Source organism: Carettochelys insculpta, chromosome 27, assembly GCF_033958435.1.
Source record: "Carettochelys insculpta isolate YL-2023 chromosome 27, ASM3395843v1, whole genome shotgun sequence".
NCBI classification, from domain to species: domain Eukaryota; kingdom Metazoa; phylum Chordata; order Testudines; family Carettochelyidae; genus Carettochelys; species Carettochelys insculpta.
The window spans coordinates 13,450,149-13,469,258 of NC_134163.1; the positions used below are offsets into that span (position 1 = coordinate 13,450,149).

At 55.9% G+C, this 19,110-nt stretch overlaps 2 protein-coding genes across 2 annotated transcripts in view; one reads left to right on the top strand and one right to left on the bottom strand.

Annotated features, from left to right (window-relative positions):
• Positions 1-4,884: 4,884 nt before the first annotated feature.
• Positions 4,885-9,600, bottom strand: LOC142002278 (gap junction beta-4 protein-like). Its single transcript, XM_074978263.1, has 2 exons — positions 9,530-9,600; positions 4,885-6,611 (listed from the first exon to the last, which is right to left on the bottom strand). The coding sequence occupies exon 2, from the start codon at positions 6,597-6,599 to the stop codon at positions 5,967-5,969; it is 633 nt and encodes a 210-aa protein (XP_074834364.1). The 5' UTR covers positions 6,600-6,611; positions 9,530-9,600; the 3' UTR covers positions 4,885-5,966.
• Positions 8,461-19,110, top strand: part of APC2 (APC regulator of Wnt signaling pathway 2) — a 44,113-nt gene continuing 33,463 nt past the window's right edge. The window contains exons 1-2 of the mRNA XM_074978262.1: positions 8,461-8,618; positions 11,649-11,851. Coding sequence (XP_074834363.1) covers positions 11,798-11,851 — 54 coding nt within the window. The 5' untranslated portion in view covers positions 8,461-8,618; positions 11,649-11,797. The remainder of the gene's footprint in view (positions 8,619-11,648; positions 11,852-19,110) is intronic.

Genomic DNA, 19,110 nt, shown 5'->3' on the forward strand with positions numbered 1-19,110 from the left:
GTTCTCTGTATTTTTAGGTATTTGTTTACGTCTAAAAATTGCTAATATGCCACTTGGTTTGGTGAAAAAGAGTGAAAATTTTGCCCAGCTTCCACGACTCTCTGCAAATGTTTAATATAATAAACCTCTGTTGGCCAAGGATGCATCCCAGTGTGCTGGAAAATCTCGTCCATTGTAAGCAGAGCTTGAAAGATGGAGAATGATACAGGAAATGGATTAGAAATGTAACTGCAACTTTATGTGGTGGGCTCTGGACTGCCCTGGTGCTGGTGTTGGTAACTGCTCTCCTGAGAGGCCCTGAGTCCTTTTCCACTAGGAACAAACAGCTGTGTGGAAACTAACCAAAGCGTGGGGTTTCCTTGTTGGATGTGCTGAAAATGGAAAAGAAAAACACTGGACAGGTGAACCTAGAATGAGACTTGTCTAAAGTACCACGTTGTCAGCTCTGGTCTCCTCAGGTTTTTTCTTCTCTTGTCTGGTAATATTAAGAGCAAACACAAGTCCATTGGGTTTGCCAAGGCCGTTTGGTTTTAAGCTCTGATCCCCAGTGGGTTTAACGATTTCCCTCTGGGGCAGCAGTGGTGTGAAACTCAAGTCAAGGACCCAAATGGAAGCCTCTTCCCTTGTCCTGCAAGCCCCTGGGTAGCAGTGGTGCCCTTTCCTTGGGCTTCAAGAAGCTAGTCCCTGGACTGGTTCCTCTCGCCCATCCCCCAGGGCCATCTGCTCCCTCAGCTTCAACTCATGGCCCCAAGTGCCCCACAGTTCTAGGATGCCAGGCCAGGGGTTGTCTCCCAGCCCCAGAGATCTTGATGGAGTCTTTGGCGACCAGCCAGCTCCCATCAGTCCCAGCCTGGGGCTTTGATCATTGAAGAGATCCCCACAGCCCAGCACAGAAAAGGAGAGTACCAGGGGATTGTGGAGTCATACAGGGTTGTTTGGGGGCTTGGACATCCTTTCCCCATCAGGCTGAGAGTTTATTATGGTAGCACCCAGTAGCCTTTGCAATGGAGCAGGAACTGATTGTGCCAAGTGCTGTGTGGATGTAGGTAAAAAACCTAAGGAGTCTACAGTTAAATATGGTAAGAGGACACATGGGTACAGCCAGTGGTATGTACGTGGGGAAACTTGTATTGCTGTTATCTGTGTTGCACCTTTGTGTGCTTTGGATGTAGGCCCTTTCACCAGTGCTAGATTTACCCCTCCAGGTTTTCTGCCACCAAACCAGCCTCCGCAGCCCTAGGGCTGGTCCCAGAGCCAGCAGCAGTGTCAATTTATGAGCTCTTTGTTGGTGCTAGTATCTGTGGGAGTGGATGATGGAGTGAGGGAGTGTCAGGTCAGTTAGCAGCAAAGTTCAAACGGGGAGTTTTTGTGGCTGATTCTAAAACATGCTTTCACTCTGTACCAGCTTTATTCTCTTTGGAATAGCCTAGTTCAAAAAGGGGCTTTTTCCCCTTGTCCATGAATGCCTGTCTGCCTGCCTGGGAGCTTAAATAACAAGAGAGGAATTGGATCACTTTGGAAACCAGAGAATGAGGTTGCCTAGCGTGAGAATGTCCTTTGTGCACCAAAACTCATCTCCATATGAATAGCCAGGGACAGGCTCTCGCCATGAAGACAGATCTCCTGCACCCGCTTGTTTGCCAGGTACCACTGCAAGGGTGTGATTAGGCAATGCAGCTCCCTGAACCCGTTAGGAGTGTTGGTGGGAAAAGGGACACACTGAGGCATCCCACAGGGCTGCCAGAGACAGGGACAGCTCTGCTAATCCAGCCAAGAGGCTGGAAGATGGCTCTGCAGGATCCTGGAAGATGCTCAGTGATGCTCTAGGCCTGGGGTGTTTTGCTCCTGTCACACCACTTCCTGCAATATTCTGCAGAACTGGATCCTCAAGCAGGTCTGTCCCATGAAAGTTCATCACAGAATCAATCATTTTGTTAGTTTTTCAAGTGCTACATTTCTGCTGTTCTGTTTTGTTCTACACCCTGCAGCTCTCCCCAGGGTTGAAACTTCCTCTCCTCTGGACAACTTGTGGATGCCAGAAGGAATATTGCTACATGAGCTCCAGGAACCGTCTGCCTGACTGATGTTTGCCAGTTAAAACCTCGAGCGCCACCCCTGTGTGTTTGTCTGGTGGGTTCTGGTGTGGGGCATGACTGCAGCAGGACGGGATGTGCTTGGTGTCTGAGGTTGGACGGCGCTGTGCCCCCAGGCCAGGAGAAGGGCGGGGGAGGCTGGGGAAATGGGGAAGCCCTGCCTCGCCCCGCAGATAGCGCTACAACCCCAGTCAGACATCAGGCCCAGTGCTAGGATGATGGGTAGCAGGTCTGAGGCGACTGGGCCCTGTAGGGCATGGGGGGGGGGCTCCCATGTAGCAATTACAGCCTTGCTGGGGGCACAGCAGGCAAGGCACCTCCCCAGTGCTACCACTTCATGGGCAGAGCTGGGGGCTGTGGCGGGGGGGCGGCAGGAGGGGAGGGGCTTGAGGCAAGGGGTGGAGCCTGGGTTTGATAAGGGCGTGGCCTATGTGTGGCAGGGAGAGCGACGGGCTAGGACGGGAAAGGGGTGCGGCCTAAGGTAGTGGGCGGGGCCTATTGGCGTGGTGCCTGAAGGGCCGCACGGGACGGGGAGAGGGACGTGGCGTATTGGAGAGGATTGAGGGAGCGGGAGGGACGTAGATAAGGGGCGTGGCCTGCTGGAAGGGACGCTGACGTAGAGGCAGGACGTAGATAAGGGGCGTGGCCTGCTGGAAGGGACGCTTACGTAGAGGCAGGACGTAGATAAGGGGCGTGGCCTGCTGGAAGGGGCGCTGACGCACAAAAGGGAGGAGACAGGTGGGGGAGCGCCGACGGAGCCGGAGGGATGCAGATGAGGGGGCGTGGTCCCTGACGGGGGGGCCGCCGCGAGGGGGCGTGGCCGGCGGCGGGCGCTGCAAAGAGGAGTGGGTGGTGGCTGGTGGTCCGGAACGCAGGCCGGGGGCGGGGCTGGGCGGTGACAGGCCCCGCCCCTCAGAGCTGCTGTGCCCGCGGGACGCGCTGCGGGTGCTCCACGCGCTGGAGCCCGACGAGGCCGGCGGCTGCTCTCAGGAGGATGCGGGCGGCGCGGGCAGGGGCGGGCCCAGCTGCTGCCGCCCGGGGGAGGAGGAGGTGGCTGCGGCCTGGCGCCGGGCCCGAGGCAGGGGGTGATTGACGGCCGCTCCCCGGCGCTGCTGGGGCCCGCTGTGATGCGGGCGCATCCCGCATGGGGCGCCATGGCAACCGCCCCCCCCCGCCCCCATCCCGCCGGCCCATTCATCCGCTCCGCCCGGGCCGTGATGGGCGCTGAGGTCACCTGGGGGCGGGGGGCAGCGGCGTGTCGAGGAGGGGAGGCGGGGAAGAGGGAAGGAAGTGGGGGAGCCAGGCGGCCTGGGGGGAAGGAGGAGGCAGAGGGGGAGCCGGGGGGGGAGGGGAGGAAGCGGGAAGGCAGGTGGTCAGGGGAAGGGGGGAACGAAAAAGGGGGCGAATGACGACTCTGGTGAGCGAGGGACGCGGGGGCTCCGGCTGCCCCCTTCTCCGCCCCGGGCTGGGAGGCGTTTCCAGCTTACCCTGGTGATATTGTTTGCTTCGGTGGCCTTCACCTCCTCCCGCACCTCCATGGTAGACATCATGCCCAGGGCACTGGAGGGAGGGACGGACGGGAGAGGGGTCAGCCTCCCCCTCCTCCCCCCCGGCCAGTTTCCTCTCATTTTTTCCACCTGCGTGCAGAATAAACTTTCTGCCTGGCCGCATGGTGGGGGTGGCTGTGCTGAGCGACTGATACGCTGCATCCCTAAGCAGCCAGGCAGGGGAGAGCAGAGCCTGCTGCTGCCTTTTGATTTAGACTTAAACAGAATCTCTCTCTCCTGGGGATGGTTCTGCTCTGGCTGTCCCACAGCGCCCATGCCTCCTGCTTACTCCTCTCCCGCTGTTCCCTGCGTCCTCCTCCACCCCTCGCTGGCCCTTTCCCCCTGCTGAAGGTGGGAAAACCAAGGCACGATGGGACTCCTAGTCAGTGGTAGAGCCAGGAAAAGACTCGGATCCCCTGCTGCGTGTCTGTGTGCTGCACCTACTCGCCTGTGTGACTGGCTCGTGCTGCTGCTGGCCCATCAGCACACAAAGCGTCGCCCTGCCCTGCCCTGCCCTGCCTGTGGATGATGGTGAGTCACTCAGCTGGGCTGGGTCTGTGAAAAAGGACTTTGGCTGCAGTTGAACAGGTGGCAATCAGGGCTCCCTCTGTTTTTTAACACCCATGGGTAGAATAAATCTTGCTGTGTGCACCAAAGCCTGTGCGGCTGTGCACCACCAGAAGAAACACACACTGCTGGCTGCGGGCCCTCTGCTAATCAGCTGGGTGACCCCTAATGTCTCCTGGGCAATGGCCCAAGCATTCAGCTTAGAGGGAACACTGTTGGCAACTCCCTTGTGTGCACTGATGTGGACACTCCCAGCTGTCCATGCACCTGAGCCTGTCTGCCCGACGGACTCGGCAGGTGGGAGCAGGGTCTGCTGGTTCCTTCATGCGGCTGCAGAGGCTACTGGCATTTGGCTGTCTATGGCCTCCTTGCAACAAGCCAGGAAGCAAGCGGGGCCTGTGGCAGAGAACCCGCAGCTGTGACAAAGCTAGAGGACTCACATGAGAGTATCAGCATCTGCTAGCTTAGGTTGTGTGAAGATACTTTATATATACTATACTATAACTAAGAGAGGCCGGGCTGGGCTGGGCTGGGCCCGGCCCGGCCCTATGGTCTTGCCAGGCATATGGTGTGTACATATAGAGTACATTCATACAACCTGGCCAGTTTTGCGTAATTCCTGGTCATCAAACACTTTCTGTTGGACCAGTGATCGGAGAACGTTTGGATTGCAAAAACCCTCCCTCCCCCAAAACAGCAGCAGCTTGTGTTTGGATGCTGGGTCAGAGCTTTTAATCTTTCCTGAGATGAAGAGTGGAAATCAGAAGCACCGCTCTTTGACCACTTCCCACCAGTGCAGAGTGATTCTCTGGGGAAGAAGGCTGGGTGTGGGGTTTAGGGGTCAGCATGGGACTTTCGGGCTCTGACACAGGTTTCTTGGGTGAGCTTAGTCATATCATTGCATCTCCATTCTGTAAGATGAGGCTAATAATTCCATGCCTGTGGTGGTGAGCAGTAAATACTGACTGAGGCCATGCTGCCATGGGAGTAGGGTAACAGCTAGAACTTTTGTCTTCTCCCGTAAAAGTCTTTAACCCCAGGTCTTTACCGCTTCCTTCAGGGAGAGTAGAATATCTGCTCTGCACTTATAGCAAATGTTACTTGTTAAATTCCTTTTATCTAATTGTATCACAGTAGCACCCAGAGGCTTTTGGCAGGGGGCTGGGCCCCATTGTGCTAGGTGCTGTACAAAGCACAAATCAACAGTCCTAGTCCAGCATTCCCTGGAAGCTGAGTGCTTGGGTGCTTGTGCAGGAGAGATTCAGGGGCCACCCAACGGAAAAGCAGAGTGCCTGCAGCTGGTTTGTGTTTCTATGGGTGGTGCACACCCACACCTGCCTCAGTGCACATAAAATTATTCTGCACATTGATTGAAATGATTAGCAGGGACATTGGTGTTGTCCCAAAGAGCAGCCAGCCTTTTTAACATAAGAATCTGCTCTTCGGCTGGGGGTTGCTTTGGAGGCACGTTAATTTTCATTCTCCTGGTGCAATGACAAAGTCCATGTCCTGGACTCTCATATACACCCCCTCAACCACCACCCTCCATCTCCCTTGGGGGTGAAAATGCAACTCAGCCTACTGCCGAACGTGTCTTTTTCCCCTGCTAGCCGCAGGAGCATTTGAGTGGATAATAGCCTACTAGCGCTGTCAGCAGGAGGAGTTACTCCTTGAGCTCAACCAGTAATGGCTCCTCCTTGTTCTCACTGAATGTCCAGGGCTCAGTCCCAGCTGGTGGTATCCCTGCAACACTAGCCAGTCACACACACGATGTCTGAGCTGTGCCTTTGCATCGAGCTTTCCCAGAAGCCTCTTGACAGATCTGAGCAGCTGCATGCTGCATCCCCAGCAGACTGAGCAGGAAACCAGCCCAGGAGGAGCTGGCCATGATGTGGTTGAAGGCATCCTTCTCCCCAGCGTGCCGGATGGCGCAGGTCACAGCTGGTGGGCAGGGGGAGGAAGGGCATTGCACCAGCCTGGGGAAGTGGCTGTAGAGAGCATGGAACGTCCCCAGGAAGAGGCCTTCCAGGACAGCTTTGGCCAAGAGGCTTCCCAAGTGCAGCCAGAGCTGCAGTCGCTCGCCCTGGAGCTTGGGCTGCAGCCAACCAGCCTGGAAGTGCCAGGAGCAGGCCAGAGCGTGGCTGGAGATCGCTGCCAGCTGCAGGGCAAACAGGCTGAAGGGTGAGACAGGAAAGGCGGCATCAAAGCAGGCGCGGCGGCAGCTCTCGGCGCTGGCATTGCAGGCCAGGTCCCCCACCTCATCCCACCACAGGGTCCTGCTTCCGACCACCAAGGCGCCCAGCCGCAGCGTGAAGACCACGGCCAGGCCGGCCCGACACAGGCTGGGGGCGTGTACGCTGGTGCCACTCAGCAGGCTCACGATGGCTTCCATCTCCTTGGCGGCCTGTGGATGGAGAAAGACATGAACAGTCTTGCAGAGTAGACCTGGTACGGAGCCATTAGGGAGTGCGGGGAAGCAGGCTAGGACCACCTGGATTAGAGATGAGCCCTGTAGGGGCCTTAGAAATACCATGACTGGGGATGGAGGGACAGTTAGCAGGGCTGGAGAGGGTTAGGGATGAAGATCAGGGTTGGGATTGAGGCAGGAACTTGATCTTTGAGGGATCTGCTTCTGTTCCTGGCTCAGTGGCCTTGGGGAAGTTGCTTCCCTGCTCTGTGCCACATAAGAGCCAGACTGGCTCAGACCAAAGGTCCATCTAGCCCAATGTCCTGTCTTACGTGACATTGGCCACTGGCAGGTGCTCTAGAGGGAGTGATCAGAAAAGGGAAACACCAAAGCAATCCCTGTCCTGACATCTATTTCCAGCCTCTGGTAAGCAGAGCTAGGGGACGCCATTCCTACCCAGCCTGGCCAACAGCCACTGATGGACCTCACCTCCATGAATGTATCCAGTTCTTCTTTGAACCCTGTTGAAGTTCTGCTCTTCACATGATCCCCCAGCGAGGAGTTCCACAGGTTGACTGTTTCCTCTCCTGCCCTTTGGCCTGTCTGGTTTGTTTCACCTGTGAGCTCTTTGAGGCAGGGACTTGCCTCCCTGTGGCTGTGCAGGATCCTTGCTCTTAGGCATGGATCATCCACGCCAGGTACACCCTGTGGGTTGGCTCTCCTTGCGATAACCCAGAGGGCTCCAGCACTGCAGAGATCCTGGTAAGCAGCCACTCTGCCTGGCAGGATCAGGCTTCTCCAGCCTCAGAAGGCGCTGCTCAGACCTGCTGAGGAGGAAGGAGCCAGCAGAGTCTCTGCTGGGCGAAGGTCTGTGCTTGGGTTTCTGAGCAGGGGGGTATGCGCTGGCTGCCTGCTTCAGGGGGCAGCAAGTGTCACAAGGTGGGACAGCAGGGGGGTTGTGGGTCAGGAGTGAGGGGCACCAGGAGAGCTGCGTGCAGGGGAGCCCAGGACTGGGAAAGCGGGGTTCTGTAGGTGCCAGCAGCGACATGAAGGGCTGAAAAGGGAAGCCCGAGGCCTGCATGCTCAGCCCCTGGCGCTGGGATGCAGAGGAGATTAATGGGGTCAGAGCCTGTTGGGCCTCTGTTCGAGGCTATCCATCCCCAGGAACCCTGGCTGGAGCTGCATTGGTCAGCCGGATGGCTCCCAGGGCTGGGCTGGGACAGAGGAGAAACTGTCCTGGTCATGGATGAAACCCCAGAAAGGGAGATGAACTGTGGCTGCAGATCCAGGGGCAGGTCACAGCCAGCCACAAAAGCAAAGGGAGGCAGGAACTCAACTGCCCCCTGCTTTGTATACATACACTCGTGCCCACCCGGCTGCAGTGAAGAACACAAAACACCACCAGCAGCAGCGCCAGATTCCCGTCTGACCACTCCCAGCCCTTCCCAGCTCTCCTTGCTAGTCTGGGGGCGGGCAACCAGTGACACCTTTAAAAGAGCCTTGGGCTTTGTTTTTGGGATGTGTCTAACTTTGTCCTTCTGGAAACCAAGCCCTTTATGGGGTTGTGAGGGGGGCCCCCAACGAGCTTCAGAAAATTGTCACTGATTACGAACCAGAACCCGTCCACGCTCGCTAACCCCAAAGGGTCACGAGCCTGATTAGGACCAGTGGGGTTTTTTGTGCCAATACTTGCCAGTACTGAGTACTGGCACCTCGGCAGCCCCAGTCATGGGATGGGGCTGGGGAAGGGGCTGGTGTTAATCTGTCCCCTTTTGCCCATTCCCAGCTTCTGACAGGCTCCAGACACTATTCCTACCCACTCAAGCTAATCGCCATTGGTGGACTTCACCTCCGTGAATGGATCTGGCTGGTTTTGGAGTGCTGTGAAAATCCTGGTCTTCCCAACTTCCTCTGGCGAGGAGTTCTGCAGGGAGCCCCTGCGCTGTGCGAAGGACGTACCGCTTTCAAGTGTGTTTTAAACCTGCCCCTTGTTCATTTGATTGGGTGAGCTCTGGGTCCTCTGTCACATGAAGGGTTAACTAACACTCCTTCGTTCACTTTCCCTGCACCAGCCAGGATTTCTTTGACTTCTCTCCTATCCTCTCTTCATCGTTAATTTTCGCTCCCGGTAAGTGGTCCCAAGTGCTGGAGCTTCATGAAAACCAAGAGCTGTCGCAGGATTTCCTTCTTCTTCCATCAAACAGGCCAGCTCCTCCGCTGGGGTTGTCAGCTTAATTTGGAAGGCAATGGGAGTGACCCCGGTTTGCCCCTGTTGAGGATGTAGCAAAGTCCAGCAGTCTCTGTAAGCTGAGGGCTGGGGTGGATGCCCAAGAGATATTCGGCTGCTGTCCAGCTGATTAGCAGAGAGTCCACAGCCAGCAGGGTGTGTGTCTATGGGTGGTGCACATCCATACATGCCTTGGTGCACAAAACAAAATTTATTCCACCCACAGATGGGGGTCAAAAACTAGAGAGAACATTGCTCCCTTTCCTTCCATCTTTGGCTAGTTGCGCCTATCCTCCATCCCTGCAACCACAGCAAAAGGTGTGTGTGTGGAGCACCCCGAGGTGTGAAAGGTACAGGGGTGGTTCAACTGCCCCTATTGCCCCTTAGCAAATGATACCAGCACTCAAGGGACTGCTTCAGCCCTGGCTCACTGATGACCAGCGTTCACAGTAAGCCAAGTGTGTAGGCAGCTGCCCAGGAGAAATTCGGGTGCCACCCAGCTGCTTCACAGAGCACTCACATCTGGCAGCCTGCATTTCTATGGGTGGTGCACATCCACACACACCTTGGGGCACAGAACAAAATTCATTCTGCCCTAGGATGGAAAAAATTAGAGGAAACACTGGTGACAGCCCACGGCAGACATGAGAAAACTAAGACGGATGATCCAACCCACACTCCCTGTTACCTGCAAGTTTGCTTCCAGGCTGTTAGAGGTGGCTCATCAGCCTCTCCTGGAATCAGATGGTCCTTTCTCAGCCTTTCTCCTCCCAGCAGTGAGGACGCCAGGAAGTTCCCAGTAACCTCTCTCCGATGTGCTGCTTTATTTTGCTGTAAATACCCAAGTGGGGAGCAGCTTGCCAGGTGCAGGTATGTTGATGGCTTAGGCTGGTTTGCAGCAGCCAAGACCAGGACAGAGACTAGAACAGAGTCAGCCAGGACAGGAGGGGAGGGGAGCAGGAGAGGATCACACAGGTTGGGAGGTCGTTTGGGTCACCGCTGTGCTGGCTGTGCAGGAGAGGTGTGGCCGTGGGGGGAGAGGGCTGGAGTTTTAACCTAGATCCTCCTCTATGCCACTGAGAGCTCTGTGCTCCAGGGTACAAGCTTGGCAGAGGAGCAGGAAGAATTCTATCCCCTTCCAGCCCAAATACTGGAGGCTCCTGAAGCTGTTGGCTTTATAGCTTGAAGAGCACCTGTTCTCCCTTGGGGCTGGGCTTTTAAACGGCAGGGCCTTGGGATGGAAGAGACACAAGGACAGAATGGACTAAAAGAAGGGCAATCACCCTGACAGGGTGGGTAGTGGCAGGGCTGGGTGCCCAGCTGCAGGACTCCTGGGTTCTACATCTACCTCTGGCAGGGGCCTGTGGTCTAGTGAGGAGAAGGGAGCTGGCACTGGGGTCAGGACTCCTGGGCTCTGGGTTTTGCCTATCACTGGGTCATTCTGGGCAAGTCTCTTCCCTGGTCCTTGCCTCAGTTTTCCCATCTGTGAAATGGGACTTTGAGCTCTAGGGATAAAAGATGCCAGAAAGCTAAGGACAGTTACTCGGAGTGAGCGCCTGAGAAGGAGGAAGTGTAACTGATGAGAAATAAGCAGAGACAGTTGTGCCCTTTAAAGGTGGTGGGCCATGCCACACCCCTGCCCCAGGGAGTGAAATTCATTAGGAAGAGCTGGGTCTTGCAGAGGCTGGGGATCCCATCACATGTGGCAAGATTGGAAGATCAGGCCCTAAAGGAGACTCTGAGAAGGCCAGGGACTGTTCGGAAGAGCGGGAGGGTTTGCTTCTGGGCTCAGGGTCAGAAAGGGCTTTTTTTTTATAAGCCGCCTCTTGACCTCCCGTTCACACAACACAGCTGAGATAGTTCACGGCATGTCACAGCACCTCCAGCCGCGGCTAGGCGGCTCAGGAATTATTACTGAAAGTGCAATAAATGGTGAAGCACCTAATTCCATAATTAAAGTTCTCTTAGTTTTAACCATCTTGGGAACTCTGGGGAAGATTTCCCCCCCCCCACATCCCCGCAGTTTATGCAATGGAATAATAGGGCTGTTGGCCTGGAAGAGGCCTCAAGAGTTCATCTACATCAGGGATCGGTGACCCCTGGCATGAGCCAATTTTCACTGGCGCACAAATTGGGAGCTCAGTCCTGTCTCTTGCCCCCCGTGCAGCCAGGAGCTTGCTCAAAGCCAGGCCCCCTGTGGATTAACAAAAGCCAGCTAATGCCACCAACCACCACCTCAGCGGTAAAGCTCTGCCTCTGCGTGTATTTGGGATGCTGTTGTAAGTAGTGCTACTAGGGACTATACATAGAGGTCAAATTTCGGCCCTCCGCCTGGGAAAGGTTGCTGCCCCCTGAAAGTCCAACCCCCTGTGCTGCAACAGCATTACCTGAACCTAAACCATCTCGCCACCAGTGGTTGTCTCACCTGCACTCCAAACCTTCCAGCGATGGGTTGCACAGCCTTTCCCAGCGTGTAACTAGCATTATGGTCAGGAAGTTTTCCTAAGATCCTACCAAAATCTCCCTGGCTGCGAACTAAACTGATCTCTTCTCTTCTCCCTGGCCTCCAACACAGGCCGCGTGGATCCCTGTCATCACTTGGTTTGAAATGAGATTTGTGTGTGTTCCTAACCTGGTTATTTCAGAAGCAATCTGCCCTCTGCCCCACCAGGACCCTGCCAGCACGGCCCATGTTTCTTTGGGTCCTGTGTATTCATTGCCTGCTTCTCCCCCACTCCCCTCTTTTCCCAGGCTCATGCTTCTTTGCAGCTAACCTTGAATGCTTCAATTTTTTGCTATTGCATTAGGTGTCAGAGCTGGTGCCAAACGGGATCTACTGCCACCTAGGGCTGGGAGCCCAACACTTGTAAAAAAATTCCACTCCAAGGACCCAGCCCTTCAGGAGGAGACAGAAAGAGACAGATACAGCAGCGGGCGGCTGCAGGATGCGGGCTACATGGGACTGCTCTGGGTCCTGTCCTTTCTGCATTCGACCTTCTTTGGAGATGAGGTAGAGCAGAAGGCGCCTGATCTTTCGCAGTGGACGAGGGTTGGGGGAGAAAAGGGAGGATGGGTGGGTGGGTTTTATTCCTCTGCTGGCAGCTGTAGATTCCAGCTGCCAACCTGAGCAGCATATTAAGCAGGGTGAGCGGCAGCCGTGTGTGTGTGTGTGTGTGTGTGTGTGTGAGAGAGACAAGAGATGTACAGCAGGAGGCACATACGGAGATTTCGGTGGCTGCATATGGCGATTGCACTGGGGGGTTTGATCCCCACTCTGTTTGATTTTGAGGGGGGCTGGTGTGGGGTGGAAACCAGCATCTCCTCCGTCACAAGCCCCAGGGTGTGGAAAGGTGTCTGGATCGGGGAGGGGAGGGTGGGTGTCGCTGCAGAATGCCTGTCTCGGCTTGATGGGAAGCCAGTCCCAGCAGGTTCGGGGCTGGGGGGCAGGATCGGGACCCTGTGAACTGCAGAATGGAAGCAGAGCTCCCGGCGGTGGAGCCTGGATGGCGATGGCTTTGGCACAATGGCCAGATGTGGGTTTTTCGTAGAGGCGGTCGTTGCATAACAGACAGACTCGGATAAGGTGTGGGCCTTGCAGCCGTTAGCCAGGGCTTTGCATGGGCTGCTCAGCCTGGAAGGGGCTGTATGTCTGTCTGGAGAGGCAGCGGGATCCGTAACAGCCAATCTTTTCTGTCCCACTCTCCATGCTGCTGCGTCTGTACAGTGAGGCATGGGGCTGTGTCTCCTTCCCTGTCTCTTTGATTCCTCCGCGGAACTATGAACTCTCCTGAAATGGCATCTGGGCGACCCACAAAGGGTCACAGAGCAGCTGGGAGCTGGTGGGCCTGGCACAGCTCTGCTGGCATCGGCTCTGCAGGGCCCAGACAGCTCATTGCGTCCCTGGCTGGGGGGCTGCAGAGCTCTGGAACCTTTGTTGTGCAAGGCAGAAGGAGAGCTGAGCTGATGCAGTTCTGTCTAATGATTCTCTCGACTCAGCGCATCCATAACCATGCTGGACCAACTCCATCCTGGTGTCACTCCATTGACAGCAATGGCCTTACACCAGGATGTAATTTGGCCTGAGGTTGTAATGCACATCACCCAGCAGCATCGCAGACCGCCCCTGCGTGCACACATTGAATTGCAGCTGACTCTGGGGTGGAGCTCAGCAGCCATGCAGAACGAGATGCATTGCACAGCACCTCTCTTCCATGCAGGGAATTTCAGGGTGCATGAAACACCCACCCCCGCATTGCCCTGGGCTGGGACCTAGCCAGGATGTCAGGGTCCCTGACTCGTGAAAAATGCCAGAGGACATCTAGTGACTGCAAGTGATGTGGGGAGCCATGAGTTGGCCAACAGTCCCCTAGCTATGAGGCATCTGGCAGTGGCGTTCTGAAATTCAGAAGCTGGAGCAGTGGCTGAATGTTGGACCCCTATCTGTCCCCTGACCCAGGGGATGTTTGCATGGGAGGGGGCAGGCGTTCTTGGCGGCTGGTGTGTCATTGGGAGGGGCAGAACGCTAGACCTATGCTTGGCATCTGGCTTCGTTCGGGAAGGCTGAGCCTCTGACATTCCTGCAAGACAGCACCACGGGGCCCGGCCTTTTCATGGCAAAACAGCCTTTCCAGCACTGACGTTTTGCTGGGCGGGTGACCCAAGATTGGAGGAGCTGGGGGCAGGGGAGAGGGCTGAGGGTCTCCACCAGAGCTGGCTGCTGGGTTGGGAATAGCAGTGGGTCTGAAGGCAAGGCAGAAGGGCATTGATCCAGCTTAGCGTTGGGCACCTGGAGCTGACATAGCAGGGGTGGTTGAGTCTGGATCGAGGGGCTCTGGCTGGGCTGTTCAGAGGGCAGCTGGAGCAAGAGGGGAGCTGCAGGGTGGAGTCTGGTTTTAAGCAGCTCCTTGCATCATGTTCTTGGAGGAAGTTTTCTCCCTGGCACCCGTGTGACCCCAGAGCGGACATGTGGGCCCAGGGCTCTGGCTCCCTGTTCGGGATGGACTTGCACACCAATGCCAATGGCTCCCCTAAGTCTGGGTGCTGCTAACCAGGCTGGGGAAGGTGGGCTTAGGAGATACGATCCCAGTACACAGGTGGCAGCCAATCTGCTCCCCACCCCAAGCCATCTCCCTTCTCCTGCCTGGGTGCTGTTCTCTTGCCCATCTCTGCTCTGGAGTTGCACCCACGGCACATCTGTGCTTCTCTGCGGATCCTGCTTCCATTCACAGCCTGTCTCAGCCCTGGCTTTGCTGTGGGAGCTCTGTACAAAGCCAGGCGCCTGGGGAGCTAAGGAAAAAGTCAGGGGAGGCTTGAAAACAGGCAGAAACTCAGAATCCCAGCCATCATTCCCTGTAAGCTGAGTGCTTGGGCGGTTGCCCAGCTGAGATTCAGGTGCCGCCCACCTGATTGGCAGAGCTCCCACAGCCGGCAGCCTGTTTCTACTGGTGGTGCACATCTGTGTGTGTCAATGCACATAACAAAATTCATTCCACACATGGATGGAAAAAAAATAGAGAGAATGTTCCCAGTGAAGGGGAGTTTCTTCCCCATAGAATAGCTTCCTGTGGTCCCATGCCAGAACCCTAATTAAGGGCCAGCCCTGTGGGTGTGACTGATGTGGTACACTGCCCTGCCCTGAAACAGTGTGGGGCCTGTCCTAGTACCCTTCAGATTGAGCTGGGCCAGCTCCCCTCACATCGTGTGGCTGTGTCTGGTAGGGACGGGGCTGGGTCGGCCTCTCCGGAGGGCTCTTGTCTGGCAGTGAGATCTCAGCAACGTCTCGCCGGGGAAGCAGTAAGTCCAGGCTGGACGGCGTGCTGTGGAATGTACCCCATGGTTACTTAAGAAGCCTCCCTAGACCGGGCCTGGTATAGATCCAGTGGCAGACAGATCCTGTCACAAGGGGCTTACAAATAAGAGATCAGCTAGAGCGGGAAACTGAGGCAGCAAGAAGGGCTGTGGTTTGCCCCAGGTCTTTGGCAGAACCAGGACTAGAACTCAGGTCTCCTGAGCCTCTGGCCAGTGTTCTAGCCCCTAGGGGCTGTTCCCCAGGGCTGGCTTTAAACCACCAATGTCTTCCCACCCCTAGTACCTCTCCATTCTGTACACGAGCTGCACTGGGGCCAGTTCTGCCCCTGTTCCCCCTGTCGGGTTGCATGGGAGGAACTTAGACTAGAATTTTTCCTGGAGTGCGTCATGTCTCTTCTTGGGGGCCAGATTCTGATCTCGGTGACGCTGGGAGTGGTTCCATCGACGTTGCCAGGGGACTGGCTCTGACTGTGCACCGGCCTCACTGGGTGGGAGGGCCAGATCCTAAAGGCAAGAGAGCGGCTCCAGATGTCACTGAGAGGAGGGTCTGGCTCTAAATCCATTGAGTTAAGTGGAGTGACTCCAGATTCACTCAAGTGTCCTGAGCTGAGGCTCTGGCCTGTTGTTTTCCTTCACCTTCCTACCTCTTCTGTCTTGTAATCCTTCCTGCTGGGTCTCCTGCCTGCAGGGCAGGTGCTGGCAGGCACAGAGCTGCCCAGAGGTGTGGAGAGGCAGGCTCTGTCCTGGTTTGGTTCTGGGAACGTGTGGACCTTAGAAGTACAGAAATCCCAAACCTGGTGCTGAGCAGGGAACAGTTAGTTTATCTCTGAGGAAAACCAGATCAGAAATGAACCTGGGTCTGGGATGTCCAGGCAACATCTCGCCCCATTAGATGGGGCCCTGCTATTTCTGGCTGCCCCCCATCATTTCATATAAGCCTCTGGGGGCTCAGTTCTGCTGCACAGACCCCAGTGCACCAGGCCTGGTGGCTATGGGGCTCTCTGTGTCCAAGGGTCTCCCCTTTGCTCCCCCAGGTGCTTGCGTGTGCTTCACGGCTGCGGGGGGCGCAAGCGGTTTGCGCGAGGCCCGGGGATTGTGCTCTGCTTTGTACTCATCCCTGCCAAATGGATGGGGACATGTTCAGAGGCAGCTCTCCAGCAAGGTCTCCCTGGGGGCTGCTTGGGGCTGGTTATTGGGTTTCTCCCCAGCTGGCTCCCCCTTCGCCTGCAGCCGGCCTTTACTCCAGTGTCAATTAGTGGAAGCTGGTCATAACATGCTGTTTGTTTAATGCCCCTGGGGAGGGGGCTGCTGGGCCGAGGAGCTGTCTGGTATGACAGAGATGCTGGTTTTCTCCCCCGCCGGGACTGTCCTCTGAGTTATTGAGTGCGACCGGCAGCCCCAGCATCTCTGTCCCCAGCACGCAGAGCCCCCTGCTGGCCTGCCTGAGCCGGGCGATGCCCCATTGGGGTAGGGGGCTGAGTTGGGCCCTGTCCCAATTTGAAGGCTGGGAGCAGCGGATGCAGCAACCCTCCCTGCCCTCCCTGACCCACCTCCGAAGTGCTGCCACCCCCATGGAACAGCAGCTGCTGGGGTTGGAGTGGCCATGCCGCTGCCTGTGGCGGCTTTAGGATGGCTGAGCGCTCATTCGGTGTTCACCGCAAACCCTCCTTCCACCAGCTGGGGAAAAGCCTTCTTGTGGGATCCCAGCCTGTTCTCGCGGAGCTCCCCTCTGACCTGTGCTCCTGCGGTCAGGTGGGGAGCAAAGGCCCCAGAACAGGGTTACCCGGGGGACAGAACCAGCTCCCCTAGGGGCAGGGTGATGAGGGTCACAAGGCTACGGCCGGGAGCATTAGGAAAGAAGCTCCTGTTATTGGGCCAAGGGTGTAGCAATCGGAGATGGAGGCAGATGCTTCACACAGAGTCACTGTCTTCCCCCTCGCTCCTGACTTACGCCCCAGCTCGGGGACAGCGACCAGCAGCACAGGTGCCAAGGGAGCTCAGTGCCTCCCCACCCCCCACGCAGCCGGGGGCTTGTTCAAAGCCAGGCACCTGTGAGTTGAAAGACCAGCTAATGCTGCCAACCAGCACCTCATGGGAAAGCTCTGCCTCTGCCTTTATTAATGACTCTGCTGTAAGTGGGACTGGTAGGGTGCGTCTACATCTGCATTCTTCTTTCGAAAGGGGCATGCAAATGAGGTAAATTGAAAATGCAAATGCAATATAAATTTGCATATTGTGCACCTCAATTTGCATATTCTAATTTCCCCTTTATTTTTAATGGGAAGAAGGATTCTTTCGAAGATGGGGTTTACTTTCAAAAGAGAGGTATCTACACTGGCTTTCTTGTTTTGAAAGAAGCTCTTTCGAAATCAGAATACACAAATGAGGTGCCAACTATGCAAATGTATGCCTCATTTGCATTTTCAATTCACCTCATTTGCATACCTTTCAAAAGAGGAATGCGGATGTAGATGTACCCTTAGTGACTTTAAAATGCATCACCAGCACTCGGACTGTGTGTAGAGGTTAAAGGGTCAAATGTCAGCACTCCGCCACTGGAAGGCTGCTGACCCCTGCCCTAGAAGGGCCAGGCTGTAGAGCTACCCACCATTCTCCTCCTCCACGTTCCCCTCCCACTTGCCACCCACGTCTGTCTGGCCCTGGGTGCAAAGCAATGCACCTGCTAATTTTTTTCCATCCATGTGCGGAATAAAATTTGTTATGTGCACTGAAGCTTGGTGCCGATATGCACCACCCCTAGACCACAGGCTGTGGGCAGAGGATGGCTGCAAAGAGCTCTGCTGATCAGCCAGGCAGCACCTGAATCTCTGCTGTGCGGCCGTCCAAGCCTTCAGCACGCAGGGAGTGGGTTGATCTTCCGCTGTAGCATGGAAATGGGCCGAGACTAGTTCTCAGCAGTGATTTTTAATTCTAGCGCCTGCTGGAGCCAATCAGCACAATGCTGTTAAACCCCCCGACCTGCCCTCGCCCCCAGCACTGCATTGGCTTAAATTAGCCACAGGCCAATGTGCTACTCCTCATCCCCGTCAGATACCCAGGGTGAAGAGGGAGGCACCCGAGTGTGAGGACCAGCCGACTTGACTCTCTCATTGAAAGTATCTCCTGGTTGGGTAGCCAGGGTGACCATCTCTCACCTTCCTGCAGGGAATGAGGAACATTTTTCTCCTCAACCTCTGAGAGCAGGCCAAGAATCAATGGGCTTAAATTGCAGCAAGGGAGGTTTAGGCTGGACCTTCTGAAAAGCTTTCTCTCAAGGTGGTAAGCACCAGAATAAATCACCCAGAGGGGTTGTAGAACCTCCATCTTTGGAGACATATAAGAGCCACTGAGACAGACGTCTGTGCGGGATGCTCTAGATGGCTGTTGGTCCTGCTGGGAGGACTCGTCTTGACAACCTCTTGAGGCCCCTTCCAGGGTTCTACAGTTGTCCTCACTCCCCTGCTGAGGGCTGGGACTAGAACCCAGGCGTCCTGGTTCCCCGTTCTCTGCTCTGGTCACTAGAATCCATTATCCCAAGCTCTTGGCCTATTAGCTCCATGGGCTGGGTAGACATCAGTTCCTCATGTAAAGTGCCACCTGCCTGATGGAGAAATAACCAGCTCCTTGTCACTTCCTGTTACCTGTCCTCAGTCTTGCTTGGTCAGTCTTCATGGCGCTAATTATTTTCTCATGGTGGGCGGGCGCGCGGGTGGGACATCCCATTGCCAGCCTGTCCCTCCCATACCTCACTTCTCTGTCAGGGGCTGCCCTGTCCCGTAGAGAGCCTCCACCCCAAGAGACTCTGGGCTCTGTCCATGGTGCTGAACGCGGTGGTACGTGGGAACTGGGTGTGGTGTAAAGAGTTACTGGGAGCATCTGAATCACTTACGTCCCAGGTGAGAGCAGGTGCTTGGTGCTGCACATACACGCAGCAGGAGAGCCCCTGCCTCAAAGAGCTTCCAACTGAAGAAGGAAAGAGCAAGAGGGGAAACTGAGGCACACATGGGGAAATAACTTTCCCCTAGTCCCACAACAGGTCTGTGGCAGAGCTGGGGCTAGAATCCAGCCTCCCTGAGTCCCTTTCAAAGGCTGCTCTTATGGCAGCGTGACCCCTAGCGTTACCTCTGTGCTGGGGAGAGGAGCATCATGCTGTGTCCAGTACTTTTTGGTCTACCTTGAACGACTCCCCACAAGGGCCTTCCAGCCTGTGGTCAGAAAGATGGTGGCCGTCAAGGGATCTAAAAATCTTTGAGGGGGAACCCACAACTCTCTGAAAGGTTTGATGCTGGTGCTCTGGGCCCTGAGCCCTAATCCCGGCTCTGATGCTGACTCTGGGTGGCCTTGAGCAAGTCCTATGCCTGTGTGGTGCCTCAGTTTCCCCAAGCTGTAAACTGGGGCTTGATAACTGCTGCTCAAACCCTGCACTAGAGCAGGAAAACTCAGGCTGTGACTAGGGACCTA

Bases quoted from the DNA above. Each gene is read 5' to 3' on its own strand.
- LOC142002278 (XM_074978263.1), bottom strand. From the start codon at position 6,599: ATGGAAGCCATCGTGAGCCTGCTGAGTGGCACCAGCGTACACGCCCCC.